Source organism: Sus scrofa, chromosome 13, assembly GCF_000003025.6.
Source record: "Sus scrofa isolate TJ Tabasco breed Duroc chromosome 13, Sscrofa11.1, whole genome shotgun sequence".
Taxonomy (NCBI): Eukaryota; Metazoa; Chordata; class Mammalia; order Artiodactyla; family Suidae; genus Sus; species Sus scrofa.
The window spans coordinates 197,318,296-197,331,630 of record NC_010455.5 but is presented as its reverse complement, the minus strand read 5'-3'; the positions used below and the strand labels follow the sequence as shown (position 1 = coordinate 197,331,630).

Sequence of the window (13,335 nt, the reverse complement as noted above, 5' to 3'; positions counted from 1 at the left end):
GCTCACGGAAACACTGGGTCCTTAACCCACTGAGCAAGGCCGGGGGTGGAACCCAGGTCTTCATGGTTTGTTACTGCTGAGCCACAATTGAGAAAATAATATAAATTCACAGACATAGTATGGCCATACTTTTTTCCCACAAAAATAAACAAAGAAAAGATAAAAAGAAACTAATAAAGTCGTGGGAACAGGAAGAAAGACTAGGAGAGGGGGTGGGACTTCTCTGGGTTCATACTTTTCCATAATTTGGCTTTGGGAACCTTGTTAATATGCAGTGTATTCAAGGAGAAAATTAAGTTCACCAAGATGAGCGTGGCTCCCTAAACTGAATAAAAACAAAAACAAATACACCTAATAGTATTTTAAATAAGTAACATGTCCACATAGGAAGGGAGGGAAGAAAACTAATCCAAGAATTTCTGAATATGATACTTCATGCATCTTTAGTCTATAACCAAAAGACCTGTGAAGTAACCTTGAAAGCCCCTGAAGAGTCTGGGGTTTGTGGCAGATATGAGTGTAGCAATTCTGAAACAATCTTGTCTGTTTCAGAGGATTGGCGGGAAAGACTGGTCTCCTCTCGCTCCGTCTCATTCACTCATGGGAGCTGAAGCTGACAGATTTCCTTCAGGAGCCCACTTATCCACAAAACTCGTCCCAGGCTGCTCACCTCTCACTGTGCGGATTAATCGGGCCCTGTCACTCCTTCATCTGTTGGTTATTCACCCAGCAAATTTTTTTTGAAGGGGGCACACACTAAGGTCTCTATCCAGGAACTGGGCTTATAGCTAAGAAAGACAGGCAAGGTTCCTACCCTCGGAGCTTGTTTCAGGGCAGGCAGGCAGGCAGTCAACAAGAAAATGAGCCAGATTATTCCACATGATGGTAAGTGCTATGAAGAAAAAAAAACCAAAGAGTTCCCGTTGTGGTTCAGCGGTAATGAACCCAACTAGTATCCAGGAGGATGCAGTTTGATCCCTGGCCTGGCTCAGTGGGTGAAGGATCTAGCGTTGCCAGGAGCGGTGGTGCAGGCCACAGATGCAGCTGGGATCCCGCGTCACTGTGGCTGTGGTGTAGGTTGACAGCTGAAGCGCCAAGGTGACCCCCAGCGTGGGAACATCCATAAGTGGGTGTGGCCCTAAAAAGACAAGACAAGACAAAAAAGAAAAGAGGAGTTCCCATCGTGGCTCAGTGGTTAACGAATCTGACTAGGAACCATGAGGTTGCGGGTTCGATCCCTGGCCTTGATCAGTGGGTTGAGGATCCGGCGTTGCCATGAGCTGTGGTGTAGGTCACAGACATGGCTCAGATCTGGTGTTGCTGTGGCTGTGGTGTAGGCCAGTGGCTACAGCTCCAGTTGGACCCCTAGCCTGGGAACTTCCATATGGCATGTGAGCGACTCTAGAAAAGGCAAAAAGACCAAAAAAAAAAAAATCAAGTTGATGGGAAAGAAATGATGCCAGGCAGGAACAGGTGGGAAGAGGGACTGCTTTAGACTAGTGGCCTGGAAACCCGTCTCTGGGGAGATGGCACAGGAACTGAAACCTGCAGGGTAACCAGCCAGATGCTGGGAGGGTCTGGAAGAGCTGACTGTGGAAGAGGAAACACCAAGAGCAAGGACCCTGAGGCGAAAGGGACCCATTTAAAAAACCGAAAGAAGGTCAGTGAAACCAGAGCACAGCAACAGAGGAAGGGGTGGCACAAAACAAGAGAAGAGGGAAAGAGCAAGGGCCAGTACCTACCCAGCCTTGTGGCCTCACTGATGACTTGTTTCTTCTCAATGGAGAGGTTTAAATGGATTTACACTTTTTTTTTTTTCTTTTTTGAATGCCCCGTGGCACATGGAGTTGCCAAGCCAGGGATCAGATTCAAGCTGCAGTTGTGACCTATGCCGCAGCTGCAGCAGCGCTAGATCCTAAAACCCACTGTGCTGGGCCAGAGATTGAACCTCGATCCTGGCACTGCAGAGACGGGCCACACGGGGAACTCCCAAATGGATGTACTTTTTAAAGAGATAGTTTGGGTGCCATTTGGAGAATGGAATCTGAAGAGGCAAGGGTAGGAGTTCCTGTCGTGGCGCAGCAGAAACAAATCTGACCAGGAACCATGAGTTTGTGGGTTCGATCCCTGGCCTCCCTCAGTGGGTTAAGGATCTGGCATTGCCATGAATTGTGATGTAGGTCACAAATGTGGCTTGGATCTCGCGTTGCTGTGGCCCTGGCGTAGGCCAACAGCTGCAGCTATGATTAGACCCCTAGCCTGGGAACCTCCATATGCCGCGGGTACAGCTCTAAAAAGGGCAAAAGACACACACACACACACACACACACAAGAATAGGCAAGCATAAAAGAGCAGCTCCCGGCAGGATGCTCCAGCACTGGGCCCAGCCAAGATGACCAATCAGGCGGGCAGCAAAGGAGACAGAAAGAAATGGTCAGGTTGAGATGGAGTCAAAAGTCATGCTGATGGACTGGGTGGGCAGAGCAAGGCAAAGAGGACTCAGGCCAAAGGTTACCGGCAGCTGGACAGATGCCCAGGGCCGTGAACTGAGACGGTGAAGACACACAAACGTCCAGGACGACTATTTTTTTTGGCAAATGACTTTGGCAAATTGATCTTGCTGGAGGCTGACAGGCTTCCCGACATACTCAGAAGTAGCCTAAGGTGTCACACAGGTGACACCCCATCCTGGAACCAGATCACCAAGGCGCTCTAATTTTTGCCCTTGAGGCTCTGGCTTCCTCCTCCTCTCGGGGTCTATTTGCAGGCCGTGCTCCCTCCCTCTCCCTCATTTCTCTCCGTCTAATTCCCACTTCTGTGGCCCCTCCTGCCATGGATTTCAAAGCCCTCATTTGACCTCTTTCTTTCCTCTCCCTTCAAGGGTCTTGCCCATTCCTCTCTCTGTGTCTACACCCGGCCAGGGGTGAAACGATGCTAAGTATTTAAGCTGCCAGAAGGATATAGGATATTGGCCAGTTTCCTTCCAGTTGCGCATTAATTAGTAAGATAATTTCTAGGAAGACGTATCATCTTTGGCCACTAGCATAACCTGACATTACACACACTGACGTGACTCCATCCTCTGAGGAAGAATTTAGGTTTCCCTGTACTCTTAATCAGAAATCACATTGGAGGAGTTCCTGCGCTGGCACAGTGGTAACAACCCGACTAGTACCCATGAGGATGCGGGTTTGATCCCTGGCCTTGCTCAGTAGTTTAAGGATCTGGCATTGCCATGAGCTGTGGTGTATGTAGGCTGCAGATGCGGCTCGGATTTGGCATTGCTGTGGCTGTGGTGTAGGTCAGCAGATAGATATAGCTCCAATTAGACCCCTAGCCTGGGAACCTCCACATGCCGCGGGTGTGGCCCTAAAAAGACAAAATTAAAAAAGGAAAAAATAGAATTCAGATTGGAGAGATCGTAGCCCCAAAGTATGAGCAGGTTACGGTTCCAAAGCTCATAAATCAGTTAATGGGAATATAGTTTCTACATGGAATAAAAGCATAAAGACTTCTAATAGATATTCCCCAGGAGTTCCTGCCGTGGCACAGTGGGTTAAGGATTTGGTGTTGCCACAGCTGTTGCTCAGGTTCGATCCCTGGCCCAGGAACTTCCACGTGTTATGCGTGTGGCGAAAAAATGAAAAAAAAAAAAAAAAAAAAAAAACTCCCCAGCATCCAGATCACTCATGTCTGAATCCAGGTCCAGAGCAAAGAAAGGCCTAGAAAGTGAGACACTAGAAATAGTTCCTAATTCCTAATCCAAAATTCTCTCTCTCTCTCTCTGTTTTTTTTGATTTTGTTTTTTGGGGTTTTTTTGGCCACACCCACAGTTATTTGGAAGTTCCAAGGCCAGGGATTGAACCCATATCATAGCTCTGATGCCAGATCCCTAACCCACTGTGCCACCAGGGAACTCCCAAATTTTTCTTCTTCCCAAGATGACTGACACAAGGACCACCCGTGACTTTATAGACTCAAACCCGTTCCTCTTTCTTCCAAAAGGAACCAGAGCCTTCCCTGTGACCCCACCAGGAAAACCACACAAAAGCACAAAATTAGAGTAAGAGACAGGGAGGGAAAGCGATTTCATTAGGTCAGCTATTATTTATAAACTTAAAAACCTAAATTTCCAAAGGTGACACACTGCTCAGGCTTACAAAGTGAATAAGCAGCCGAGTTGGAGCTCAATCCCACACCTAACCCTGACCCTAACCCTAACCCAACCCTAACCCTAACCAATGTATCTTCCTCCCACTCCACAATCCAGCATTCCAGCTTCTTAGCCAGACAGCTGTTGTTCATGGCTGGGAGCCTGCGTGGCTGTGGCTGTGCTGTAGGCTGGCAGCTGCAGTTCCGATTCGACCCCTAGCCTGGGAACATCCATAAGTCATGGGGTTTGGCCCTAAAAAAGACAAAACAACAACAGCAAGACTGTCTCTTGAAGGAAACTTCAAAGATTGGAAATATGTATAACAGCAGTGCAGGAAGTTAAGTCTGGGGAAGGAAGATGCTGGTGAGTGACCTGGACTGATGGTGTGAAACACAATCACACCCCGAACATAAAGCAAAAGAAGTTTAACACAGATGTCACAAGTCTCCTGCATTCAGAGTGAGGCGCTTAACTATCAGGTCAGGGCCCTGTGCTCACAAGTACATGAGAGCTCCCTCCGTCTGTCTCTTCGTGCCTCTCTCTCTCTGCTTTTGACTTTATTTTATTTATCTATGTATTATTTAAAAGTTTATTTATTTATTTATTACTCTTTTTCTTTAGGGCCGCACCCACGGCATATGGAGATTCCCAGGCTAGGGGTTGAATCGGAGCTACGGCTGCCAGCCTACACCACAGCCACAGAATGCCAGATCCAAGCCATGTCTGCAGCCTACACCACAGCTCATGGCAACGCTGGACCTTAACCCACTGAGCGAGGCCAGGGATTGAAACTACAACCTCATGGTTCCTAGTCGGATTCATTTCCACTACGCCACGACGGGAACTCCTTTTGGCTTTATTTTAAAAGTAATTCCAGGAGTTCCTGCTGTGGCACAACAGGACTAGGGGTGCCTTTAGAACATATGGACACAGGTTCAATCCCCAGCCTGGCACAATGGGTTAGGTATCTGGCACTGTCACAGCTGAGGCGTCGCTCGAAACTGTGGCTCGGATCTGATCCCTGGCCTGGGAACTCCATATTCCACAGGGTGGTCAAAACAGAAAAAAAAAATGTAATTCCAAAAAAAATTGGTTATCTTATTTTTCTAGCTCAAAGTAGATCAGAGTTAGTACCAGAAGGGTGTCATAGTTGAAAGAGATAGTCTGGCAGCCAATATGCTGACAACCAGGAAAAAGAAAATAAAGTAGACACCAAAAAAAGCACAGGAATCTGATATCATTTCATTTCAACTCAAATATATCGACACACAAATAATATATAATTTCCCATGAAGGTTTTGCTATTTCAGAACACAGCAAATGATTTTCATGCTGATGACACTTAGAATCAAGCTTAGACTATGTTCTATAGACTCTGCTTAAAGGCAACAAGGAACTCGGTCAGGCTTCCTTGGTCCATAAACTTAAAAATTAAAGAAGTTAACGACTGAAGGGAACAAGCAATGAGTTGGATAATTTAGTCATGTGGTATACCCAATCCCTGATGATAATGGCAACTACATTTTGGGATTTGGGGTGTTTGGGTGTTGTTTTTTGGGTTTTTTGTTTGTTTGTTTTTGTTTTTCCTTTTCAGGGCTGCACTTGCAGCATATGGAAGTTCCCAGGCTAGGAGTCAAATCAGAGCTCCAGCTGCCGGCCTACGCCACACACACAGCAATTCGGGATCTGAGCCACATCTGCACCTACACCACAGCTCACAGCAACGCTGTATCCTTAACCCATGAGCAAGGCCAGGGATCGAACCTGCATCCTCATGGATACTAGTCAGATTAGTTTCTGCTGCGCCACAACGGGAAATCCTGTGGGGCTTTGTTTTGAGGAGCTATTATGAACCAGGGCCCATACAAAGTCCTTTCTACACAGTTTCTCTGCTAATCCCCTCAATAAGGAAATATAATTCCTGGGAGTTCCCCTTGTGGTGCAGAGGAAACAAATCCAACTGGTATCCAAGAGTATAAAGATTTGATCCCTGGCCTTGCTCAGTGGGTCAGGATCCAGCATTGCCGTGAGCTGCGGTGTAGGTCACAGATGTAGCTCCAACTCTGTGTTGCTGTGGCTGTGGTGCAGGCTGGCAGCTGTAGTTCTGATTCCGCCCCAGCCTGGGAACTTCATATGCTGCAGGCACGGCCCTAAAAAGCAAAAAAAAAAAAAAAAGTGAGCAAGAAAAAGAAATATAATTCTTCTCATTTCCCAGATTTGAACACTGAGGCTAGGGAGGGTAAACACATGTTCCAAATCATAAAGATAGAAAGAAGTACAGCTGGGATTCAAGCTAGAAATCACATGCTCTTTCCTGTACAGCGAGCTGCCTCCACAACACTAAGAGACCCAGGGAAATGAAGTATTAACTGTAAGAACCACAGCTTCTTGGCAAAGGAATTCATCACACCTTCCCGAAGCCGTAAACCTAGAACCCAACACTGTATTTGCAGAGTTCCCATTGTGGCGCAGTGGTTAACGAATCCGACTAGGAACCATGCGGCTGCGGGTTCGATCCTTGGCCTTGCTCAGTGGGTTAAGGATCTGGCGTTGCCCTGAGCTGTGGTGTAGGTCACAGATGTGGCTCGGATCCCGCATTGCTGTGGCTCTGGCATGGGCCAGTGGCTGTGGCTCCAATTAGACCCCTAGCCTGGGAATCTCCATAAGCTGTGGGAGCGGCCCTAGAAAAGGCAAAAAGACAAAATACAACAACAGCAACTGTATTTGCAACTCTTCTGCAGTCACTCTCCTTTTTCCTCATGGTTTCAAAAGATGGAACACATATTTGTGCCAGTTAGTCAAGGAACCACACACAATTTATTATGAGCTCACCTTGTACGACATCATAATAAAGATGGGTCATTTCACTACTGCACTGCCTATTTGACTATTAACCTTCAAATATTTTCTTGACCTTTTATTCAATGAAAGGTACAGAAGCATGACATTATAAAGCAAGAAATATGGGACATTCAGATGGGTACGGGTGATGTAGATGACAGCTAAAAACAAGCTGGTGAGAACATATCAAAATGCAGACTTCTCAACTGGACATTCAACCTTATAACAGTGTGATCCTGCAAATGTCACCACTTTTTTTTGAGTTCTGTATCAGAAACAAACTATCTGAAAAGTATTTCTCTGTTAGTAAGTGATAGAGCATTTCCGACTACAGACACAGGTTTTCTTTCTGCAGCTTAAGAAATTAATGTTAGCTATGCCAAGATTAATTTGTGTAGTTCATGCGTATCAGAGGGAAAAACGTACAGTTTATTGTATTTTCCAAGTTCCTTTTATCTTTGCTTTAATTGTATATTTGAACTGTCAAATTCTGAGGGAATAACATTAAAAACATTCCACAATAAAAATGTGTTTATCAACAACAATAAAACAAGATTAGCTATTCCTAGACTAATTTATTCTATAACCTTCTGATTATATAAAGTTCCAACTTACCATATCTGTGCTAAAACAGGTTGAGGTAACCCAGATTGAAAAAAAAAGTTTCTAGCTTGATCACCTGTAAATTAAATGGAAAAAGTTTCAGAAGAAAATGGCAGTTGACAGAACTCTCCTTATGGCAAAATTGCTAAAAGAGCTGAATAATTCTATAGACACTGAACTGAATCCATCTTAAAAGCTCAATAGTAAATTTGTAAGTAACAGTAAAATGAACCCATCAGCATTGACTTTAGAATGTAACACACACAAAAAAACAAAAAAACATGTATACATTCTTTTTTCTCACATGTAACTGGGTCACTTTGCTGTACAGTAGAAAATTGACAGAACACTGTAAACCAGCTATAATGGAAAAATAAATCATTCTAAAATTTTAAAAAACAAAGATTTCTAATGCACTGAAACTTCAAAAAAAAAAAAAAAAAAGTCATCTCAAAAAGGGCCTAGCATTGCTTAGGGGTAGACTGTTCACTTTAATTAATCTTCAAGTAATTAAGATGGTAACAGTGACACATTTCAACAAAGTGCAGCTACAGAAATCCTCGAGAAGCTGATGACCCATCCTCTGCTTTATAAAAAAGTTCCCTGTCCTTCCCAATTAACTACACTTCAAGTTTCCGGTACTTCTAATATATTTATGGAGAATAAATAACAATGATTAAAAGAATCACACCAATGATTAAGAATTAATAAAGTAAAGAGAACTATGTGACAAACCCACAAATAAACAAGTCCCCAGGAAATCTAGATTCCTTTTTTTTCTAAATTCCTGAAGAGTAACCCTCAAACAGGAAAGATACCAGAAAAGGCCAAGTTCAAAAGGATCTTTAGGGACACAGCAATAAGAGGATGCCTCCCCCGCCCCCTTATTGTTTATAATCTGTTAATTTACTTAAGTTTCTCAAGCCAGTTCAAGATCAGAGTTAGGAGTTCCTGTCGTGGCTCAGTGGTTAGCAACTTCGATAAGGAGCCATGAGGTTGCGGGTTTGATCCCTGGCCTCGCTCAGTGGGTTAAGGATCCAGTGTTGCCATGAGCTGTGGTGTAGGTCGAAGACACGGCTCAGAGCCCACATTGCTGTGGCTGTGGTGTATGCCAGCGGCTACAGCTCTGATTAGACCCCTAGCCTGGGAACCTCCACATGCTGCGGGTGCGGCCCTAGAAAAGACAAAAAGACAAAAAAAAAAAAAAAAAAAAAAAAAAAAAAATCAGAATTAAGCAAGTGTTTTTTGCTCAAGGACCACAGTCCAATGCTGCATTACTTAAAGAATGTAGTCCGATAATCTTAACCAATTCCTATCAGTGATATGCCTGCAGCAAGTGACCTGGCATCCTTTAAGGACTGCAAAAAAGCTCCAGTGCGTTGGAGGAAAAGCAACGTACAAATGCAGGCTCAAGGCTAAAGCAAAACAGGGGCAGTGCACCCCCGGTCACAGATGCCCACCCTCACTCTGCATAAGAGATTTTCCACGACATATGCACTATGATGAGTACAAATGTAAAAACAGTGACTCCAATTACCAGTAATAAATCCAGATATTGGCTTTAAGCTATGGAACTGCTGATCATGCTTTGCTCTTTCCTCTACAGTTATGGCCCAAATATCCAGGCTACCTACAAGCCAAAGAAAAGACAAAGAAATTATTCAATGAGAAAGGAAAACGTGCTCATCACACAGTTTCCATAGTACTTTAAGATTCTGTCAGTATGTTATAAATGATTTGATAAATTAACATATTTGTCCCGGAAGTTATGAATATAAAGTTAGAAAACTAAGAGTAAAGTAGGCCAGGAGTTCCCATTGTGGCTCAGCAGGCTAAGAACCCAATTAGTATCCATGAGGATGCAGGTTCGATCCCCGGTCTTGCTCAGTGGGTTAAGGATCCTGCACTGCCATGAGTCGCAGTGTGAGTTGCAGATGCAGCTCGGATCTGGCATTGCTGTGACTGTGGCTATGGCTATGGCTGGCAGCTGTGGCTCCAATTCAACCCCTAGCCTGGGAACTTCCATATAATGCAGGTGGCAGCCTTAAGGAAAACAAAACAAACAAACAAAAAAGAGTAAAGTAGGCCAAACAAACAAAAAGAGACATTGGAATAAATTCTTTTTCAAAAAAAAAAAAAAAAAAAAAACCTATCCTATAATCCTATAGACAGCAAAAGTATATGAAGACATAAGTTAATAATCATGACCAATTTACATCAACTCAAGCAAAAGTCTAATTTAAAACAGCATTTTCAGATGTCTTAAAGGCCACAGAAGAAAGTTATGGAAAAACGGTGCTTCATAATCAGTATCCTATGTGATGCTATGACAATCTCTCTGGGATGATAAAAATATTCAAATACTAGATTGCAGAGAGCTGTATGGTATGTAGATTATAACTCACTGAAGCTGTTTTTTAAAATGTGTATCCTAAAAAAAATAATGACAAACCACCAGGGAATGGGGTTTAGGCTCTTCTTCAGTTTCAGCTCTGGGACTGACCAGATGTCCCCTCATTTGCTAGATCATTTTCACTTTAGTGCTAGGTCTCTTCAAACAAATTCAACACATAACTCTAGATTACATAGGTAGAAGGCTCTTAAAAATTCAGATATTTTCCCAGGGAGTTCCTGGTATGGCACAGCGGAAACAAACCCAACTAGTAACCATGAGTTTGCAGGTCTGATCCCTGGCCTCGTCCAGTGGGTTAAGGATCCGGCATTGCCATGAGCTGTGGTGTAGGTTGCAGACACGGCTTGGATCTGATGTTGCTGTGGCTGTGGTGTAGGCCAGCAGCTGTGGCTCCGGTTTAGTCCCTAGCCTGGGAACCTCCACATGCCATGGGTCTGGCCCTAAGAAGCAAAAAACAAAACCAAAAAACCCCCCAAAACAGACACCTTCCCAAAAGGTGGGAAGAGGCAATATGTGAAGATGCCCAGCACACAAATAAAATGTCTACACATTGCAGCTCCCCTCTCTGCAGGTGCTGGTATGACAGTGACAGGCAGCAGCAATACTGTCTCTGCAAACACAGCTGTTGAATGCCTCGGATGTGCCGGCCACTGCATTAGACCTTAGGAATAAGTGATGACCGAGATCAAGACAGATCCGATCCCTCCCCTCACAGGCCTCACAGTCCTGCAACTTCTACTGACGCAACAGAATTCACCCCTGGAACTTATAAACAAAAGCAAAGCCCCAGGACAAAGAGAAAAAACAAAAACAAACCAGAAAACGTGCTCAGTAATTAAGAAAGGGAAGAAAAGCCAAATACACACAATAAAAACGGTAACACTAATGGTTTTGAAAAGGTTGCAGATTTCTGCACTAGAATCACGCAGGGACTTTTACAGACGTGATCACAGGGATGTGGGTTTTGCTGTCTTCCCCTCTCCATGGTGACTAGGTTACTAGATAACTGCCAAGAGAAATGCATTAATACGGCATGATCTCTTGGGGGGAAAAAAAATAAAAACCTGGCCAATAAGTAAAACTAACGATTATAACACTTTCCTAATAACCTTAGGGCAAATTACTTGAAAAACACATTTTTATGCATATTGATGTTCCAAGAAGATAAAGTAAAACAAAAACGTCATACTTTAAATCAAGTCTTCAGAAAAAGTATAGAATAAATGATGCAGTCACTTCAACAAATAAATCGCAAACAAAAAACACAACTAGGGTACGGAGGGGGCTTCGCTAAAGAAGCACCTTGTGAGACCCATGAACTAACTGCAATGCTCTATTTTTCATTCGGATCCTGATTTTTACCAACCAAACATAACAACAACTACAACAAAATACCTAAAGCCTATCAGGGAAAACTTTAACGCTGACTTGATGGCTGAGGACATTAAGGAATTACTGTAAATTTGATGGATGTGATAATGGTATTGTAGTTGCATCTTTAAAAGTGCCATCCTTTAGAAACAACCACTACAATATTTGTGAATGAAATGATATGATGCCTGGGGGTTGCCCAAAAGAATCCAGGTAAAGCAGTATTGGCCATGAGTTGATAAGCACTGAAACTTACATGAAGGGTTATCTTATTTCATTTATGTGTATATTTGAAATTTGCCATAATACAAAGTTTTGCCATAATACTAAGAAAAATGCAGTTCTGGGTATATTAAAAAAAAGAAAATAATACAATTATAAATGTAATAAAATTCATTGATTAAAAAAAAAAAGGAAAATCTTTGAAGACTTACCACCAAAAGGTGTTGGAAACTGAGCCATGGTTCTGTTACTTTCACCTTGCTAATGGACGCCTGTAATTGAAATGCAACATTTTAAGTTTATGAAAATTTCACTCCTAGAAACTTAGAAACACACTAACATGCTGTCTTTAATGACCTGAAGACTGATACTAGAGCTAGAGGATAGCACTACAGATGCATGTTACAAACTAAGGAAGCGCTTTCATTCATCCCCTCACTGCACAGCTACTTAGTTTCAGGTGCAATGATGGACACTGAGGAATGAGGGTGAATGACTCTTCCGCAACAAGAAGCTTTCAGTCTTGTGGGTGATATTCTCAGCTCAGGACAACCTACTACATCACTAATTGTATTGTTGCACTTGGGATTTTTTTACATACATCTTTTTCCTAAACTTCTACATATACTAGTCCATCTGCTTGATGGTTATAAGAACTGCCCCCCCCCCCCCGCTATGGCCGTACCCTCAGCATGCAGAAGTTCTCAGGCCAGGGATTGAACCCAATGCTGGATTTTTAACCCACTGTGCCACCAGGGAACTATACAACTGCTCTTTTCATTCTTTTCCTTTTTTGTTTTTTTAAGTATACTTGACTTACAATGTTGTGCCAATTTGTGCTGTACAGCAAAGTGACTCAGTCATATATATGTATTCTTTTAATATTATTTTCCATCAGGGTGTAACCTAGGAGACTGGATAGAGTTCTCTGTGACATACAGTAGGACCTTGTTATTTATCCATTGTAAATGTGATAGATTGCACCTACTAACTCTAAACTCCCAGTCCATCTTACTCCCTCTCCCCTATCCCCTTGGCAACCACAAGACTGTTCTCAATGTGTATGAGTCTGTTTCTGTTTCACTGATAGGTAGGTTCATTTGCACTATACACACACACACACATATATTTTTTATTTTATTTTTCCTTTTTAGGGCCACATCTGGGACATACGGAAGTTCCCAGGCTAGGGGTCAAATGAGAGCTGCAGTTGCTGGCCTACGCCACAGCCACAGCAACACAGGATCCAAATCAGACTGTGACCTGCAATGCAGCTCGTGGCAATGATGGATCCTTAACCTACTGAGCAAGGCCAGGGATGGAACCCACATCCTCATGGGTACTAGTCGGTACTGGTGAGCCAAAACAGGAACACCCCACAAGTGCTCTTTTTAATGAGCACTAAATACACGCTGCCCACTGTACTCGGTGATTGATAGGTCTTATCTCTTTCCACATCACAGGTCCTATATTACCATCCCCATATTACACACAAAGAAAACGAGAATCAAAGAGGTGAAGTAATTAGAGCAAAACCACATTCTTAGTAACCAGCAGGATTGAACAGGAGCAGCAAACTCCACGGTCTGTGTTGCATTTAAAAACACACTGTCTGTAGTTGATGCCCAAAGATTTTGAGAAAGTCCGTTGGCAATGCATACTACACTAATGCCTGGCCAAAATACCACACACAAACTCAGGCTCAGAGATTTGTTCACGTACAGCCAAAGT

At 43.3% G+C, this 13,335-nt stretch overlaps 1 protein-coding gene across 1 annotated transcript in view; it reads right to left on the bottom strand.

Annotated features, from left to right (window-relative positions):
• The window catches only part of ITSN1 (intersectin 1), a 191,023-nt gene that overhangs the window by 160,907 nt on the left and 16,781 nt on the right, over nt 1-13,335 (bottom strand). Inside the window, 3 exon segments of the mRNA XM_021070946.1 lie at nt 7,611-7,674; nt 9,136-9,228; nt 11,817-11,876. Coding sequence (XP_020926605.1) covers nt 7,611-7,674; nt 9,136-9,228; nt 11,817-11,844 — 185 coding nt within the window. The 5' untranslated portion in view covers nt 11,845-11,876.